Source organism: Carassius carassius, chromosome 17 (genome assembly GCF_963082965.1).
Source record: "Carassius carassius chromosome 17, fCarCar2.1, whole genome shotgun sequence".
In the NCBI taxonomy this organism is placed as follows: Eukaryota; Metazoa; Chordata; class Actinopteri; order Cypriniformes; family Cyprinidae; genus Carassius; species Carassius carassius.
The window spans coordinates 11,156,912-11,174,499 of record NC_081771.1 but is presented as its reverse complement, the minus strand read 5'-3'; the positions used below and the strand labels follow the sequence as shown (position 1 = coordinate 11,174,499).

The 17,588-nt window shown below is 41.3% G+C and overlaps 1 protein-coding gene across 4 annotated transcripts in view; it reads left to right on the top strand.

Moving 5' to 3' along the window:
• Positions 1-17,588, top strand: part of LOC132161089 (sodium/hydrogen exchanger 7-like) — a 53,254-nt gene that overhangs the window by 6,862 nt on the left and 28,804 nt on the right. For 3 of the 4 annotated variants that reach the window (XM_059570894.1, XM_059570896.1, XM_059570897.1), the window contains exons 3-12: positions 2,846-2,923; positions 8,005-8,081; positions 12,576-12,688; positions 12,862-12,967; positions 13,397-13,538; positions 13,890-13,995; positions 14,485-14,573; positions 15,195-15,308; positions 16,010-16,121; positions 16,545-16,698. In XM_059570894.1, the coding sequence (XP_059426877.1) occupies positions 2,846-2,923; positions 8,005-8,081; positions 12,576-12,688; positions 12,862-12,967; positions 13,397-13,538; positions 13,890-13,995; positions 14,485-14,573; positions 15,195-15,308; positions 16,010-16,121; positions 16,545-16,698 (1,091 nt within the window). Of the gene's footprint in view, positions 1-2,845; positions 2,924-8,004; positions 8,082-12,575; positions 12,689-12,861; positions 12,968-13,396; positions 13,544-13,889; positions 13,996-14,484; positions 14,574-15,194; positions 15,309-16,009; positions 16,122-16,544; positions 16,699-17,588 lie in introns of all 4 variants that reach the window. The other variant, XM_059570895.1, reaches the window with a different exon arrangement.

The window sequence follows — 17,588 nt, the reverse complement described above, 5'->3', positions numbered from 1 at the left end:
CGTCACCCTGGCTCTTCGGCTCTCCGCCTCGGGCTCCTCCTCCACTTGCTCCGTTGCCGTGGGTCGAGTCCCTGGAGTCGGTGACCATTCCTCCTCCATGGCTCCTTCCACCGTCGGCCCCACCTTGGGCCGTTATGGCTGTGGCCTGGGTCCTGCTGGGTACCTCCTGCTTCAGATCCTTCCTGTCTCCTCCCTGGCTCCTCCCTCCGTCATCTCCTCCCTGGCTCCTTCCTCTGTAGTCCCTGTCTGCTGGCCCCCTCCTGGGAGGCTGTCCTCCACCGGAACCTCCTCCCAAGTTCCCACCCACGCCTCCCTTTGTTGTTTCTACGGTGCGAGGACGCACCTACCGGGAGGGGGGAGTACTGTCACACACCTGGACTCATTTTGTGTGTTTTTTGCCCCTGTGACCCAGTTTCTGTCTCTATGTGGTTTGATTAGTTCCCAGGTGTGTCTAGTCATTTCCGCATGTGTTCCATGTCCCTGGTAATTAAGTCATGCCATCCACCTGTGTTTTCCCAATTATCCCTTGTACAAAAGCCTTGTCCTTTCAGTTCTGTTTGGTCGGGTCTACTCGTCTACTTGGTACTTTTCAACTTGTCTACTTGTCCACTTGTTACCTGTTACTTGCCACTTGCCACCTGTTATTTGCTACTTACCTTGCCTATGTTTGATTTAATAAATCCCTGTTTCGTTTATCCCTCGGCTCCGTGTTCCTTCCAGCAGCGTAAGCCGTGACAACATGTGCGCATAAAACCGGTTTATCAGAGGAAGAAATTTTATTTTGAGGTTTTATTTCTGTCACCTGTGCAGCAGGTAGGGGTGTAACGGTACGCAAAAATCACGGTTCGGTACGTGCCTCGGTTTTAAAGTCATGGCTGGGTTCATTTTCGGTACAGTAAGGGAAAGAAATGCAAACATTAAACTGCAGGTTGTTTATTACTATAAACTTTTTTTTAACAATTTGTTTACACTTTTTAATAAAATAAATAATTAAATATAATTTATAATAAAATAAAAAAATAATAAGAAATAAAATACTGCTGCAAAGTTCTCCACTAAATAAAATACTCTCAGTCTCAAACCAATATCATATAATAAAATATAATGAAAAATATAAATAAATATATTTTTGCTTGTAGGCCTGCTCATATTTAAAAAAATATATAACTTTTCCAAAGTGTAAAGTGCAGCACCAACAGTTTCAGTTTTTAGACCTGCTCAGATTTCGTTATTGCATTGGACCGATCGGAATTAAGAGCAAAGGTCTGTTTAAATGCCGACGGGAGCTGCGTTTGAATTACAATCATTTACTCCTAGTTGTAGTGATGTTCACACTCGCATGATGCCTTTTGAAAACCTTAGGCCGGTGACACACTGGCATATTGCACCTGTCAAACATAGTCTATTTTGCCGTCAATACTATTGACGGTGTCCTTTATCAGTAGGCTTTATATTTATGCTCATGAAGTATAGATATTGTTGTCGTGAAGACAAGATCCTGGTCTGTCGGCGGTCTCCCTCTATGTCACCTACAGCAGCAGCAGCGCGCCAGTCCCACGTAAGGCACGATTCTGGTGTGTAAAGACACAGAAAACGCGAAGCAACTGACATGCAGGAGAAACGCCACACTCACGCCACGCAGCCAGTGTGTCACCGGACTTAGAATCAGCTGCAGGGCGGGATTTGCGCTGAACGTGGAGACTTCCGCCACTTAATATGTTCGTTTGGAAACACGAAAATGTGCCTATGTTCCGCAAAATTGCATTCGGTCATTCGGTACACACGTGCACCGTACCGAAAGCCCTGTACCGAAACTGTCCGGTACGAATACACGTACCGTTACACACCTAGCAGCAGGGTTGTTGTTGTTATCTAAAACTTAAGCTAATAAAATTGTGTTTGTTAGTTGAATTAAAATATAAATATAAAATTAAACAAAAAACGTGAAACATTATTAAAACTAAACTGGAATTAAAAAAAATGAAGGAAAGCTAAATAAAAACAAAATAATGATAAAATTATTTGTATTTATAATGATAAAAAATACACATAAACAGCACATAAAATGACTCAAAAACTGAAAATATAAAAATGAAAGCTACATTAAAATATCAATATACACTATATTCACTATAATAGTATAAAACTGTAAATTATATTAACATTGTTGTGCAGATGCTTTAGACTTCCAAAGCAGTAGCAAGGTCCAGTCTTTAAGACTAAGAATATTTGTTTAAGAATTTCTTTGTCCTTATCCATTAACTTAAAGAAATTCACCCAAAATTAAAAATACTATTATCATTAACTCACCCTCAAGTTGTTCCAGACCTGTATGAGCTTCTTTCTTCACTTGAACAGAAAAGATTATTTTTTTGAAGAATGTGGGTAACTAAACAGTTTCTGGTCCCCATCGACTTCCATAGTATTTTTTCTATATTGTGAAAGTCAATAGGAGCCAAAAATATATTGGATATATTTGGTCACGTTCTTCAAAAATATCCTCTTTAAGTTAAACTCCATAAAGAAAATCAGAAGTTATACATTTATGAATTAAATGATAAATATCCTTTGTTACTGATCTGAACAGCAAAGATGAAAACTGTAAATTAGTCATTAGAAAGCCTATCATGACACCTCAGCATCCTCCTAATTTTTGTATAAAAAGACAAGCCCCAACAATGGCTCTCCACAACTTCCTTTTTCTATAGAAAATACACCAACAAACAATTAGCAATTGCAATTTGAAACTATTTATGAGATCTTTAGAAAGATTAATAAAATTAGTTTAGTTTAATTTTGTCTAATAAAAGTAATTGTTTGTAACAATTAAATATTTTTCTTCCAGGTGACCTTTGACCCAGAGGTGTTCTTCAACATTCTGCTACCTCCAATCATATTCCATGCTGGATACAGCCTCAAAAAGGTATGTGTTTTATTGTGAACTGAGATTTACCTTTACTCCGTTTGCTTGTTTAGTAGAGTGTTCATCCATAAAGGTGCTGCTCCTTACCACTTTACGTTATGAAACTTTGAGATATGATCTAGTTTAATGCAACCTGATCTCTGCTCTCTAATCGTTTTGCTTCAGCAGAAAGTTAACCATAAAAGAGAAGTGAGATGCAGACCAGATACTCATGATCAAGTGTGTCTTAACAGCTGGTCAAACTTCACTTAAATTACACTGGCACCTTTCAAATTGTGTTAAAGTTAAGTTAATATGTATTTAACTTGGGAAGTCAGACTGTGACCTTTGAGTATAATTTATAAAGCCAGGTTTAGTTTTAGTGCTCACTAGCATTATTGTTCCTCATGACCTGTAATTCAGTGGTGTACAGTGTTACTTTGGGCTATTTATAGAAGAATTACAGTGCTTTTTGACAGTAAACAGTAATATGTAGAGTATAGTAGTGTACAGAGGCATTACTTATTATTATGCTTATTGTTTTTTATTTTTATTTTTGATTGAAATCTTTGAAGTTGTAGTTCATCCAAAAAGAGATATCTTGTTTTGTTGGCCAGGTACTTGACCCCCAAGTACATGATAGAATAATGAATTGAATAGGGCTGCACGATTAATCACAAGTGATTGTCATGTGAAGTAGGGCTGTGCGATATGGACAAAAAAAACCTATCACGATTTTTTAATCAATTTTGCGATTTCGATTTTAATCACGATTTTGACACACAGACATGCTTTGCAGTCATAAATGCATTGAGTATAAATTTGAAACATATTTCCAAAAGAAAACCAATGAGAGCTTTATCAAAAAGTTGTAACATGTCTCTAGAAAAGACTTAAGTCAAAATAATCACTAAGTAAAGATGTCAAACAAAATCTAGACATATGGCAAAAAATTATAATAAAAAATAAAATAAAACCCGTGTTCAGGGATGAATTTTTTTATTTTTTCTTTGTTGCCATGCATTGGTTATAAAGCTCACTGTAGCGGTGCCTCAGGTGTTATATGTTTTGCCTAATATATTTATTGCCCAAGGTTCACACGTACTCCGCCTGCAGTGCGTATACAGTAAGTTACGTGTACACGGTTCAGAAGCAGCAACGAGAGCGCATTATTGTAACGCGTAAGCACGTTAAAATAATGCACGAGCACGAATCTATTCACTCGCATGCAGATTTCCTTTGCTCTGTTAACAAAACCAGAGGCGCGTGCTCAGATCATAGACCGTAGGCTCAGATACACGCTGCCTTACAACGTGTCTCCTCTCGCTCAACCTGTGTCCTGTGCAGTCACAACTCTCTCTGTGCTCATGCGCAAGATATAAAATCTTTTCGCACTTTTCTATTTATAACCTTTTCTGTTCTCATCTTTTACCGCGTGCAGTGTGAACGCTGTGATCCGTTAACATGGGCTCGATTAAAAAAAGGCTACGCATCACAGACAGAGTGTGTGAACCTGAAGTTAGGCATATGCCAAGTCTGCTCTGTTCTTGCGCTCCACTTAGGCGCGCTGCATCCTGATTGGTTCAGATAACATACTGCGGGAGGTCATGGCTGCAGAAAATTGTGCTATAAAGCGATTTAGAAATCACGTACACTCAAATCGCGACTTTATTTTGATTTCGATTAATCGCAAAGCCCTAATGTGAAGTCAGCGAAGTCTAGCTTGTCAGCGAACTACGACTCTGTATATTAAGTGCCGCTCCATTTGAAAGCATTTACTGCTAATCACAGAACCAGCTTTAATAAAGAGACACACCTGACAATCACATGCGATTAATCGTGCAGCCCTAGCATTGAACATGGTGTCAAATTAGCTAAAGTGTCAAAACTTTCCATGTAATAAGGGCTTTTATTCAAAGATGTCACTGAAGTACTCTGCCATGTAGACTGCAAAGCATAATTTCACTGTTTGCAGAATCTAATGTAACAATGTCCGTACATTATCCACTCAATTGCCATTTTAATTGATTTTACTGCTGTTTATCAGGTGGATATCATGTTTATCCCTCCTGGATTCTGCCAGCTGTGTGTGTGTTTGACACACAAGGCTACATGGTTTCCTCTCTATGAACCACATTAGACTTTTCTGATGGACCTTACAGAATGAAGGAAAAGCTTGCTGCTCAGGGATTAAATGATTTTTGGCAGCAATTCAAATTAAAATGTTCACAGCACCAAAATTTCTGAGAAAATCTTTGAGAATACTCCCCTGAATTTCCAAGAATTGCAATTTCTATTTTAAATAATAAAAAAAAAAAAAATCTGTCTATATAAGTTTTTGTCCTGATTTTAAGGGATAAATAGTCATTTTTATCCCTTAAAATCAGCACAAAAATGTTAAAAAACAGATAAGATGAAGGTGTAAGAATGAAGGTGTAAACACAGGCTTAAAAAAACTCTCCAGGTTATGAACAACAATGTCTATAGTATAGATTTCAACTAAAATGTGTTAACTGATGAGCGCTTGCATTAGATTTAATACCATTTACTCTGAGGAACTCTTGTGTTCTCCGATCCTCTTCTTTACCTTTCTTAGTTTCGTGCACCTCACAGTACTACTGATCTTCTTCTCTCTCTCGGTATGATAATGGTTTCATTTCCTGAATGTATTTAAAGAACTGCTTTCGTAAATGATTTCGTATCTGTGCTCCCAAGCAGTTTATTTTGGGTAGCAAGAAGGTTTTATTCTGCAAATTGACTATTTCTATCTTAGTGATTACTGTCAGTTCCCATCTTCTCCTTGCACAGCCACGGAAAGGCCACAGTCAGAAAATGCAGGGCAGGAGTTTACAAGAGCTGCAACAGAAGAAGCCCTTTTGACAGTGAAGAGAGAGAGAGAGAGAGGTTTAACATCAAATTGTTTTGTAGTTGCTGCGCTTTGTAGCAGCAGAGTGACTTAGCATATTGTGAATGATACTCACATAGGAAAAAATCTCTGTCTTGCTCTGTAAACAAGCAAGGATAGAAAAATAGAAGAATAAGAATGACAGTGTGTCGGGTCAAGTGTCAAGATGAAGACCAATTGTCTTATGACATTTTAAATCGCGTGAAGGGAAGTCAGATTTATTTAACCTTTGATTTCTCTGGATAATTTGTGTTCTATGGGAGTTTTTGTGTGTGTTTGTGTGTTTTTTCAATTAAAAAATGTTCCACTGCCAAATAAATGAATACTTTTATTCAGTAAAGACACATAAATTTGCCTAGAAGTTTTAGTAAAGACATTATATCTATAGACAAAATAGATATATATGTCCTATATATATATATAATGTTTATATATGTTATCTTTTTTAGCTTTCTATTCATTAAAGAATCTTGAAAGAAAACTGTAATACGGTTTCCACAAAAATAATAAGCTATTTTCAACTTTGGTAAGAATACGGTTCCACAATATTACAGTTTTTACTATTTATTTAAAGGGATAGTTAACCCAAAAATTTAAATTCTGTCATTAATTACTCACCCTTAAGTCTTTCCAAACCCGTAAGATCTTCGTTCATCTTCAGAAACAAATTAAGATATTTTTGATGGAATCTGAGAGCTCTCTGACCCTCTATAGACAGCAAGGATATTACCACAATCAACGCACAGAAACATAGCAAGGACATCGGTAAAATAGTCCATGTGACATCAGGGGTTTAACTGTAATTTTACAAAGCTACAGGAATACTTTTTTCTGTGCAAAGAAAACAATAATAGCATTATTTATTCAACAATTCTTCTCCCTGAGTTATAGTCGTCCGCCATTTTAGAGAGTACTCCAGAACATAATCAACGTAATAAGCATTGTTTATGTTCAGCAGTGTTGGGCAAGTTACTCTGAAAATGTAATCAAATTACTGATGACTGATTACTCCTTTTAAAAGTAATCACGTTTCTGTTCTGATTACTTTATTTCAAAAGTAATTAGTTACATTACTAGTTACATTACTTTTTTTCTATGAAATTTATGAAATCCCAGCATACACGTTCCCGATATATATTTGTTATTAAGGCATCAACATTCACAGAATACTGATATTTTTACCTAAAGCAACGACTGCTGCGTGCATGGCATGGCAGAGTGCCAGCGAAGAGTTCTGCATTTATTATCTCTAAAATACATCAGTTCATCTCAATATCACAAATCTCTGTTATAACACAATGAATATATGCATAATTAATATTTCATAATGTCTACAATTCATGTGTTATAATGAGAGGAAACGTGAGCATGCAAATTTCAGCACTGCATTGCTCAACGCTGCAACCACGTGTTATAGCCTAAATAGAAACTCTGCATACACTTGCGCCGCCTAGATATTTCATGTTTAGATATTTCTATTTTACTGGAGTCCAGTGAATCATTTTAGTCTCCTGAATCCCGCACACACATCAACTCTTTTCCCACGCCGCGCTCTGTTGCGTCGGGTCTCATGAGAGCAAGTCTTTAATCCACTTGCACTTGACTAGACAGTGCATGTGCTACATCCTTTTTACAATCTCTAGATTATAAAACACTGCATTCTGTCAGCAATGTAACGCGGCGGTAACGTATAGAGACTTCGGCTTGTAACTACACTCTAGTTACTATTTTGAAAATTATAATGCGTTACATTACTCCGTTACTAAAAAAGTGATCAAATTAATGCGTAACTGTCCAACACTGATGTTCAGCATGCGTGTGCTGTCTACTAAATGAAAACAACACTGATTACGTTGATTATGTTCTGGGGTCCTCTCCAAAATGGGGTAATATCCTTGCTGTCTGTGGAGTGTCAGAGAGCTCTCAGATTCCATTAAACATTTCTTCATTTGTGTTCTGAAGAAGAACAAAGGTCTTATGCGTTTGGAATGACTTGAGAGTAAGTAATTAATGACATAATTTCAATTTTTGGGTGATTTAACCCTTTAAATGCAGCCTTTGCTGATATAGTATGTATTACATAAAAATACATGCTACAGAGAAAGAGCTGTTTTCTAAGGGCAAGCATATTTTTACGCTTTTTTTGTTTTATTTTTTGTTTGACATGCTCTTAACATGCTTTTCCTTGTTCCTCTAGAGACACTTCTTCAGAAACCTTGGATCCATCATAACTTACGCGTTCCTGGGCACGGCCATTTCCTGTTTTGTCATTGGGTAAGTCACTAAGGTTCAAGATATTCCCACAGACCATGAAATATTTTACTTCGAGACAGTGGATCAGCCATGACATGCCTCCAGAAACTTTTTACAGATTTTACAAATGAAACATAGCTATACTATGGAGTGACTACTTTTCATTACGATTTCCATCCATCCATCTTCTACCGCTTATCCGGGGCCGGGTCGCGGGGGCAGCAGTCTAAGCAGAGAACCCCAGACTTCCCTCTCCCTAGACACTTCCTCCAGCTCTTCTGGGGGGACACCGAGGCGTTCCCAGGCCAGCCGGGAGACATAGTCTCTCCAGCGTGTCCTAGGTCTCCCCCGGGGTCTCCTCCCAGTGGGATGTGCCCGGAACACCTTCCGGGGAAGGCGTCCAGGAGGCATCCGGAACAGATGCCCGAGCCACCTCAGCTGACCCCTCTCGATGTGGAGGAGCAGCGGCTCTACTCTGAGCTCCTCCCGGGTGACTGAGCTTCTCACCCTATCTCTAAGGGATCGCCCAGCCACCCTGCGGAGAAAGCACATTTCGGCCGCCTGTATCCGGGATCTTGTCCTTTCGGTCATGACCCAAAGCTCATGACCATAGGTGAGAGTAGGAACGTAGATTGACCGGTAAATCGAGAGCTTCGCCTTGCGGCTCAGCTCTTTCTTCACCACGACAGACCGGTACATCGACCGCATTACTGCAGAAGCTGCACCGATCCGTCTGTCAATCTCCCGTTCCATCCTTCCCTCACTCGTGAACAAGACCCCAAGATACTTAAACTCCTCCACTTGAGGCAGGAACTCTCCACCAACCTGAAGTGGGCAAGCCACCCTTTTCCGACTGAGGACCATGGCCTCGGATTTGGAGGTGCTGATTCTCATCCCAGCCGCTTCACACTCGGCTGCAAACCGTCCCAGTGCATGCTGAAGGTCCTGGCCTGATGAGGCCAACACGACAACATCATCCGCAAAGAGCAGAGACGAAATCGTGTTGTCACCAAACCTGACCCCCTCCGGCCCCTGGCTGCGCCTAGAAATTCTGTCCATAAAAATCATGAACAGAACCGGCGACAAAGGGCAGCCCTGCCGGAGTCCAACACGCACCGGGAACAAGTCTGACTCACAGCTGGCAATACGAACCAAGCTCCTGCTCCGTTCGTACAGGGACCGGATAGCCCTTAGCAAAGGGCCCCGGACCCCATACTCCCGGAGAACCCTCCACAGGCCGCCGCGAGGGACACAGTCGAATGCCTTCTCCAAATCCACAAAGCACATGTGGACTGGTTGGGCATACTCCCATGAACCCTCCAGCACCCTGTAGAGGGTATAGAGCTGGTCCAGTGTTCCACGGCCTGGACGAAAACCACACTGTTCCTCCTGAATCCGAGGTTCTACTATCGGCCGGATTCTCCTCTCCAGTACCCTGGCATAGACTTTCCCAGGGAGGCTGAGAAGTGTGATCCCCCTGTAGTTGGAACACACCCTCCGGTCCCCCTTCTTAAAAAGAGGGACCACCACCCCGGTCTGCCATCCCAGAGGCACCGTCCCCGACTGCCACGCGATGCTGCAGAGGCGTGTCAGCCAAGACAGCCCCACAACATCCAGAGACTTGAGGTACTCAGGGCGGATCTCATCCACCCCCGGTGCCTTGCCACCGAGGAGTTTCTTGACTACCTCGGTGACTTCAGCTTGGGTTATGGACGAGTCCACATCTGAGCCCTCAGCCTCTGCTTCCTCAATGGAAGACGTGACAGCGGGATTGAGGAGATCCTCGAAGTATTCCTTCCACCGTCCAACGACATCCCCAGTTGAGGTCAACAGCTCCCCACCTCTACTGTAAACAGTGTTGGTAGGGCACTGCTTCCCTCTCCTGAGGCGCCGGACGGTTTGCCAGAATCTCTTCGAGGCTGACCGATAGTCCTTCTCCATGGCCTCACCGAACTCCTCCCAGGCCCGAGTTTTTGCCTCCACAACCACCCGGGCTGTAGTCCGCTTGGCCTGCCGGTACCTGTCAGCTGCCTCTGGAGTCCCACAAGCCAACCAGGCCCGATAGGACTCTTTCTTCAGCTTGACGGCATCCCTTACTTCCGGTGTCCACCACCGGGTTCGGGGATTGCCGCCTCGACAGGCACCGGAAACCTTACAGCCACAGCTCCGAGCGGCCGCTTCGACAATGGAGGTGGAGAACATGGTCCACTCGGACTCAATATCTCCAGCCTCCCTCGGGATCCGGTCGAAGCTCTGCCGGAGGTGGGAGTTGAAGATCTCTCTGACAGGAGACTCGGCCAAACGTTCCCAGCAGACCCTCACAGTACGTTTGGGTCTGCCGAGTCTGTCCAGCTTCCTCCCCCGCCATCGGATCCAACTCACCACCAGGTGGTGATCGGTTGACAGCTCCGCCCCTCTCTTCACCCGAGTGTCCAAGACATACGGCCGGAGGTCGGATGAAACGACCACAAAGTCAATCATCGACCTACGGCCTAGGGTGTCCTGGTGCCACGTGTACTGATGGACACCCTTATGCTTGAACATGGTGTTCGTTATGGACAAGCTGTAACTAGCACAGAAGTCCAATAACTGAACACCGCTCGGGTTCAGATCAGGGGGGCCGTTCCTCCCAATCACGCCCCTCCAGGTGTCACTGTCGTTGCCCACGTGGGCGTTGAAGTCCCCCAGTAAAACGACGGAGTCCCCAGTCGAAGCACTTTCCAGCACCCCTCCCAGAGACTCCAAGAAGGCTGGGTACTCTGCATTGCCGTTCGGCCCGTAGGCACAAATGACAGTGAGAGACCTATCCCCGACCCGAAGGCGCAGGGAAGCGACCCTCTCGTTCACCGGGGTAAACTCCAACACATGGCAGCTGAGCTGGGGGGCTATAAGCAAACCCACACCAGCCCGCCGCCTCTCACCTTGGGCAACTCCAGAGTGGTGAAGAGTCCATCCTCTCTCGAGGAGTGTGGTACCAGAGCCCAAGCTGTGCGTAGAGGTGAGTCCGACTATCGCTAGTCGGAACCTCTCTACCTCACGCACAATCTCGGGCTCCTTCCCCGCCAGTGAGGTGACGTTCCACGTCCCTAGAGCTAGTTTCCGTGTCCAGGGATCGGGCTGTCGAGGCCCCCGCCTTCGACTGCCACCCGATTGTCTAAGCACCGGCCCCTTACGGTCCCTCCTGTAGGTGGTGAGCCCACGGGAAGGCGGCCCCACGTCGCTCCTTCGGGCTGAGCCCGGCCGGACCCCGTGGGGGGAGGCCCGGCCACCAGGCGCTCGCATACGAGCCCCAACCCCGGGCCTGGCTCCAGGGTGGGGCCCCGGCTGCGCCATACCGGGCGACGTCACGGTCCTTTGATTTATTCTTCTCATAAGGGGTTTTGAACCGCTCTTAGTCTGACCCGTCGCCTAGGACCTGTTTGCCTTGGGAGACCCTACCAGGGGCATATAGCCCCGGACAACATAGCTCCTAGGGTCATTCGGGTACTCAAACCCCTCCACCACGTTAAGGTGGCAGTTCAAGGAGGGGTCATTACGATTTAGTGAACTTAAAACAAAAAATACAAAAGATGGCCAGTTACAGCATGTAAATCTATACACTTTCTAACCTAAACTATGAAAAAAGTTATTTGTGTGCTAACCAATGACATACAAGAGCCAGGTTCAGACACGGAGTGGAATTTATGGCACCAGTAATCAGCCACCATCAGATTCATTTCTTCATTTGCTGTTGGATGAGCTCCACCTTCACGCTTTGTACCTTGAGCACACATTTGTGACCCTGGACCACAAAACCAGTCATATGGGTCAATTTCTTGAAATTGAGATTTGTACATCACCCGGAAGCTGAATAAATAAGCTTTCCATATATATATATATATATATATATATATATATATATATATATATATATATATATGTATCAAAATACTGAGAAAAAAAGAGGTCTGTAAAGTTGTCCAAATTAAGTTCTTAGCAATGCATATTACTAATAAGTAGTAAATGTACAAAATATCTTCATGGATCATGATCTTTACTTAATATACTAATGATTTTGGGTATAAAAGAAAAATCTATAAATTTGAGCTATGCAAGGTTTTTTGTTTTTTTGTCTTTTGGCTATTGCTAAGAATATACCCCAGCGAGTTAAGGTTTTTAAATTTTGTGGTCACAGGGTCATATTTTGTCCGGCAATCCAAAAACGATTTTCAGTGTTAAATGTCAGTGTGTCAGACATGTTTAAAAACTGGTTTAAATTCAGCTGGTTCATTTGTCACATTACACATTGAAAATTCAACTTACATTGCATTGTGGGATACAGTATTCTGGCAGTGTGTTTTGCTGTATACTCCACATTTTGGAAAATGTAGTTGTATACCTGTTTTGTTTCATATTTACAAGGAACATTTCAGTACCAAGCAAATAGTCGGAATAGTATTGTAATGTGCCATTATAAACATAGCTTCCCTTTGAGTTGGGGTCTTAAGTCTTTTTTTGTGTGTGTTTTTTTTTAAGAAACCTCATGTATGGCGTGGTGAAACTGATGCAGGTTTTGGGTCAACTCACTGAGAAGTTCTACTACACAGACTGCCTCTTCTTTGGTGCCCTAATATCTGCCACAGATCCAGGTATTTTATCTCTCTCTTCCTCCATTTTTGTCTTTGTTCTCTTTTCAGGTCAAATAAATTTGCTATTAAATGCTGAAATCTTAGCATCTTTAATATGAACTGACTAGTATTGTGCATTAGCATTCAGGATTCCAATACGTTATGTTGCTGATTTATGTGTGTGTGATTTTTAGTCACAGTGCTTGCGATCTTTAATGAGCTTCATGCTGATGGTGATCTCTATGCACTGCTGTTTGGAGAGAGTGTCATGAACGATGCAGTCGCCATAGTCCTTTCATCGTAAGTCCCCATTTCAAACAGTATCACTTTCTTGTTCCCTTTCTGTTGCTACAAAAAATGGTTAAAATCACATGTTTTATCTGCGGCAGTTGGTGTGGGATTTCCCAGGAAGCCAGCACAAGAGCTGGGGACATTTTCACTGTAATGCTGAATAGGGAAAATAAAAGATGCTGTAACTCCAGTTGTGTTTCAGGATGGCACTCTTACTCCCTCTTTTGGACACAATGAGCTAAAGCTGATTGTTTCTGAATTTCTTTTTCGGGATCACTTACACAATTTGGCAGTATAGGCAGATTTTCACAGCAAAACTGTGTTGTTTAGACTTCAGTTGGCAAAAAAAAAGCATGCATATAAAATATTTTTTTTATAAAATGTGCATTTTCAGGCAATCTGTGTAATCAGATGGATTGTTTTGTCTTTGGTATCCAGGTCAATTGTGGCGTATCAGCCTTCAGGAGCCAACACACACACATTTGATGCCTCTGCCTTCTTCAAATCGGTGGGCATCTTCTTGGGCATCTTCAGTGGCTCTTTCGCTATGGGTGCAGTCACTGGAGTAGTCACTGCCCTCATATCCTTTTCCATGCTGTCATTAAATCAGTCTAAATATATGTAGGTTTTTGTAAATAAGTTGTGTTGACGCCCTTTTGGCTTCATTGTGATGTTGATTCTTTTATCTTATTGTAAAATTAGTAGCCCTGTAGAATTATCCTCTAAACAGTGACTGATTTCTGTCAAGAGTAGCTAGCTAATACAGTTTGTACATACATTGTTTGTACATTCATTTTTTAATCAAAAGTCACAGTTAGAGTATTCTTAAACGTACAAAAATCTAATTCATGTGGAATCATGTGACACCCAATACACTAAACTGTCTGATTATTTAATTAGATATGTGGTTTAAATTCTTAACTTTATCCACGTGACAAAATTCACCAAGCTGCACTGTTTCCCTCTGCTGGAGACAGCGCTGTTCTTCCTCATGTCTTGGAGTACTTTTCTACTGGCTGAAGCTTGTGGATTCACAGGTGGGTGTTTTGTGTGGGTTGGTAATAAAAGCATAGTGGATAATAATCTGCTGGGAAAACCAGAGGTCAAACTATGATATAATAAAGTATAATATGAAGCTGCAGCTGCTTCCCCTTCTATGAACAGCACAAGATTTCCTGCTATAGTTAAATATCAGCTGCAATAATACTATCATTTCCTGGTGTTTAGAAAATCATCTGTTCAGGTTTAATGTGCTTTATTAGCATGACAAAATTTTCAGTCATGTTCATGCGAAATCCTTTGCATACAATTATGCAAATAAAATTCAAAAACGTAAAACTTCCTCTGTATTGCTGTTCCTGGGCAGGCCGTGTTGCTGGATGATAACATCTTTGATATGTAAATGTGTTCATTCATTTGCACTTATCCTCTGGTTGTTTCATTAGTCACCTGTACTGAAATTGCATCCCATCCCCCACTTGAAAGAAAAAAGGCACACGTGATGCTGATATCCTTTACTATTTTAGGTGTTGTCGCTGTGCTGTTTTGTGGAATCACACAGGCCCATTATACCTACAACAATCTCTCCGAGGAATCCACCAAACGCACTAAACAGGTAAAATATTTGGACTTTTTTTTTTTTTTTTTTTTTTTTTTTTTTTAAGAAAAACGTGTTAACCGTATGACTTTTAGTTGCTTTTAGAGCAGCTGGACTGTGTCGAAGCTGAAAAAGTAAAAGTATGTAGAAGAAAACAAGGGGGGATGGGAGACCTGCATATTCTTCTTCAGAAGATGCTTTGATGCAGGGGGGACACAAGTCGAGTGATAGTGCTTAGTGGATTCCCAGCACCCCTGTGGTTTCGTCAGAGCAGTGCAATGTGTGATGAAGTCAAGTGGGGTGCATACAGTAATTATGACACCCCTGTGACACTGGATTTCTCTCCAGGGGGTCGGTCTCGCTATGATCAAAGCTCCTGTCTATAGAGAGAAGGGTTAGAAGTTATATAGTCACAGGAATTGAAGATATTGGTCTCAGCTTTAGATCTAACACGCATTACAAAAGTCATTGCAGAGTATACAGAAGTGGAGCATGGATTTCTATTACACTTAGGACTTAGGATTTTTGAAAACGTGTCATTTTGCTTTTGTAAATGTTGTTTCAGCTGTTTTGTTGACCAAATGTGCTGATGTCAGATGCATACAGCTTCACTTGTGACATGTTTCTTTGCTGTTGCAGTTGTTTGAGGTGCTGCACTTCCTAGCAGAGAACTTCATCTTCTCATACATGGGCCTGGCGCTCTTCACCTTTCAGAATCACGTCTTCAGTCCCATTTTCATACTTGGAGCCTTTGTATCCTTGTCTTTCAGCTGAAATCAAAAGTTTCACATAGCAGCTTGTACACGAGGAGCTGGTAATGTGCATTAACCCCTAGCATTCACCCGCGGTCAGATAGTAAGAGCTTGACAGCATTTTAGAGAAGATGTACCTGCGAGCCAAATCTTTTTAAATGGTCAAAAACATCTGGAAAAGTTCATGGCTTTAATTTATCATCTTGATTAAAAAAAAAAAAAAAAAGACCACTAGGAGGCGTTATGTATAGGTTTTGAAGGAATTGCAAGTTAGTATTCTGTTGTATTATTATTATTATATGTGGTATAGTAGCTGAATCTGTGTTATGAACATGAGGTAAACATTGTATTTGAAACTTTTAACAATCATTTTTTAAGCAGCATAATTTACAATAACGTTTAAACATTGGAAGTCGATACAATTTTTTAAAATGCTTTTATCTGATGAAAAATACAGTACAAACATTAATATTGTGAAATATTATAACAATTTATAAGAACCGCTTTTTTTATTTTAATATATTTTCAAATGTATTCATATGATGACTATTACTCCAGTCTTCAGTGTCAGTGATTAAAATGATTAAAATGTTAATGCATCCTACCAAATGTTAATGTTTTGGACAGTAGTGCAGGTCTAAATTTCGATTAACTTAATATGCCATATGTGAGAAAAATTTTCTTTAACATTTTGACTACTAGATAGCCATCTTTATCGGCCGGGCCTTGAACATCTATCCTTTGTCTTTCCTGATTAACCTGGGCCGAAGACACAAAATCAGGGGAAACTTTCAGCACATGATGATGTTTGCAGGTTACTTCCTCTTCTCTGATGCTTGCATGACATTAAAAATACAGAACCATTTAATAAATACAGTGAAGTGGAATATAAATCAGTGCAATCAGTTTTGTAGCATCCTTTAGTGTCAGACTCTTTGATTTGAACTCTCTGTAGATTTCAGCAGCCTGTTGAAGCTTCTCGAGATCTAAATTAAGAGTGAAATGAGGCATCAGAATCAGAACATCTCTAATAACAGCTCTTGAAGTGGAGCAGCTCCCTCCAGACCAGCAACAGCACCCAGCTAAAAGGGCAGCAAAGTGCAGAGCCCCTAAAACACAACTGATCGAGTGTGATGGCTGTTTGCCTGCTTAAGTGCACTTCCATTCTATTTGTAGCAGGGCTGTCATTCTTAGTAAAATCTATCGTGACTGCTGTGTGTGTGTTTGTGCTCTGCAGGGCTGCGAGGGGCAATGGCATTCGCTCTGGCTATCCGTGACACGGCTACATACGCACGACAGATGATGTTCACAACAACCCTGCTCATTGTGTTCTTCACAGTTTGGGTGTTTGGAGGAGGCACTACACCAATGCTGTCCTGGCTACATATCAGGTCAGAGTTCAAGAGACTTGATCGGTGTCCCATCTGACCCGTTTTTAAGAGTGAGAGGGATTTTGGAAAATGTTTCATTCACAAGAAGTTCTAGAATCTTTGTGCAGGAACATTTAAGAATTCAGGGTCAGATTTACAAACAGCTTGAATATGCATTTGTAGGAGTTTCCCTTTCCAGATGCAAAATTTATAGGAGGAGAGTATTCAAATGAATAACGCAACACGATTTACTTAAGTTTGCGCTCGCCAAATTACTGGTATTTGCGGCATTATTTAATGCCCCAAAAAAGCATGTTTTAAAGCAGTCAGTAATTTGCGCTGCTCTTGGTAGATTGAGCAGGTCATAGTGGAAATGATCTGGCTGCGTCTGTGTTCTTTAATGTGCGTTTTAATGTTGGTAAATCACGTGCATAATTTTCCACATCACATCAGCGCTTTAATGGAAATGCACTCTAATGTTAATTTGCTTTGTTTAGTAAATCTGGCCCTTTGTGTTTGCATACAGGATGGTAAAGCCTACGCTGTCCTTACAGAAAAAAATGCCAACTGTGGTTGCCAGAATAATCTTTACATTTTAATTTAAAACTGTAATTTACGAAGAAAATTACATTTTAAACCAGTAAATCAAGCAGTCCTTTTCTGCTAAATTAAGCCACACTGCTAGTAACATCTGAATTGTACTTTAAACATATACTGACAAAGTACATGATGAAATTGAGTTAATACTAAATAGCTTTTCCTCAAGTAAATACTAATGTAGAAGACACACACAGTGTCATAAACACAAAACACCATCATGGTAAAATGCACGATTAGATATAATACACTTTGTCAGCATATGAAGTAAGGGAACTACCTTTTAACCAGTTAATAGGGTTTTATGTGACGCA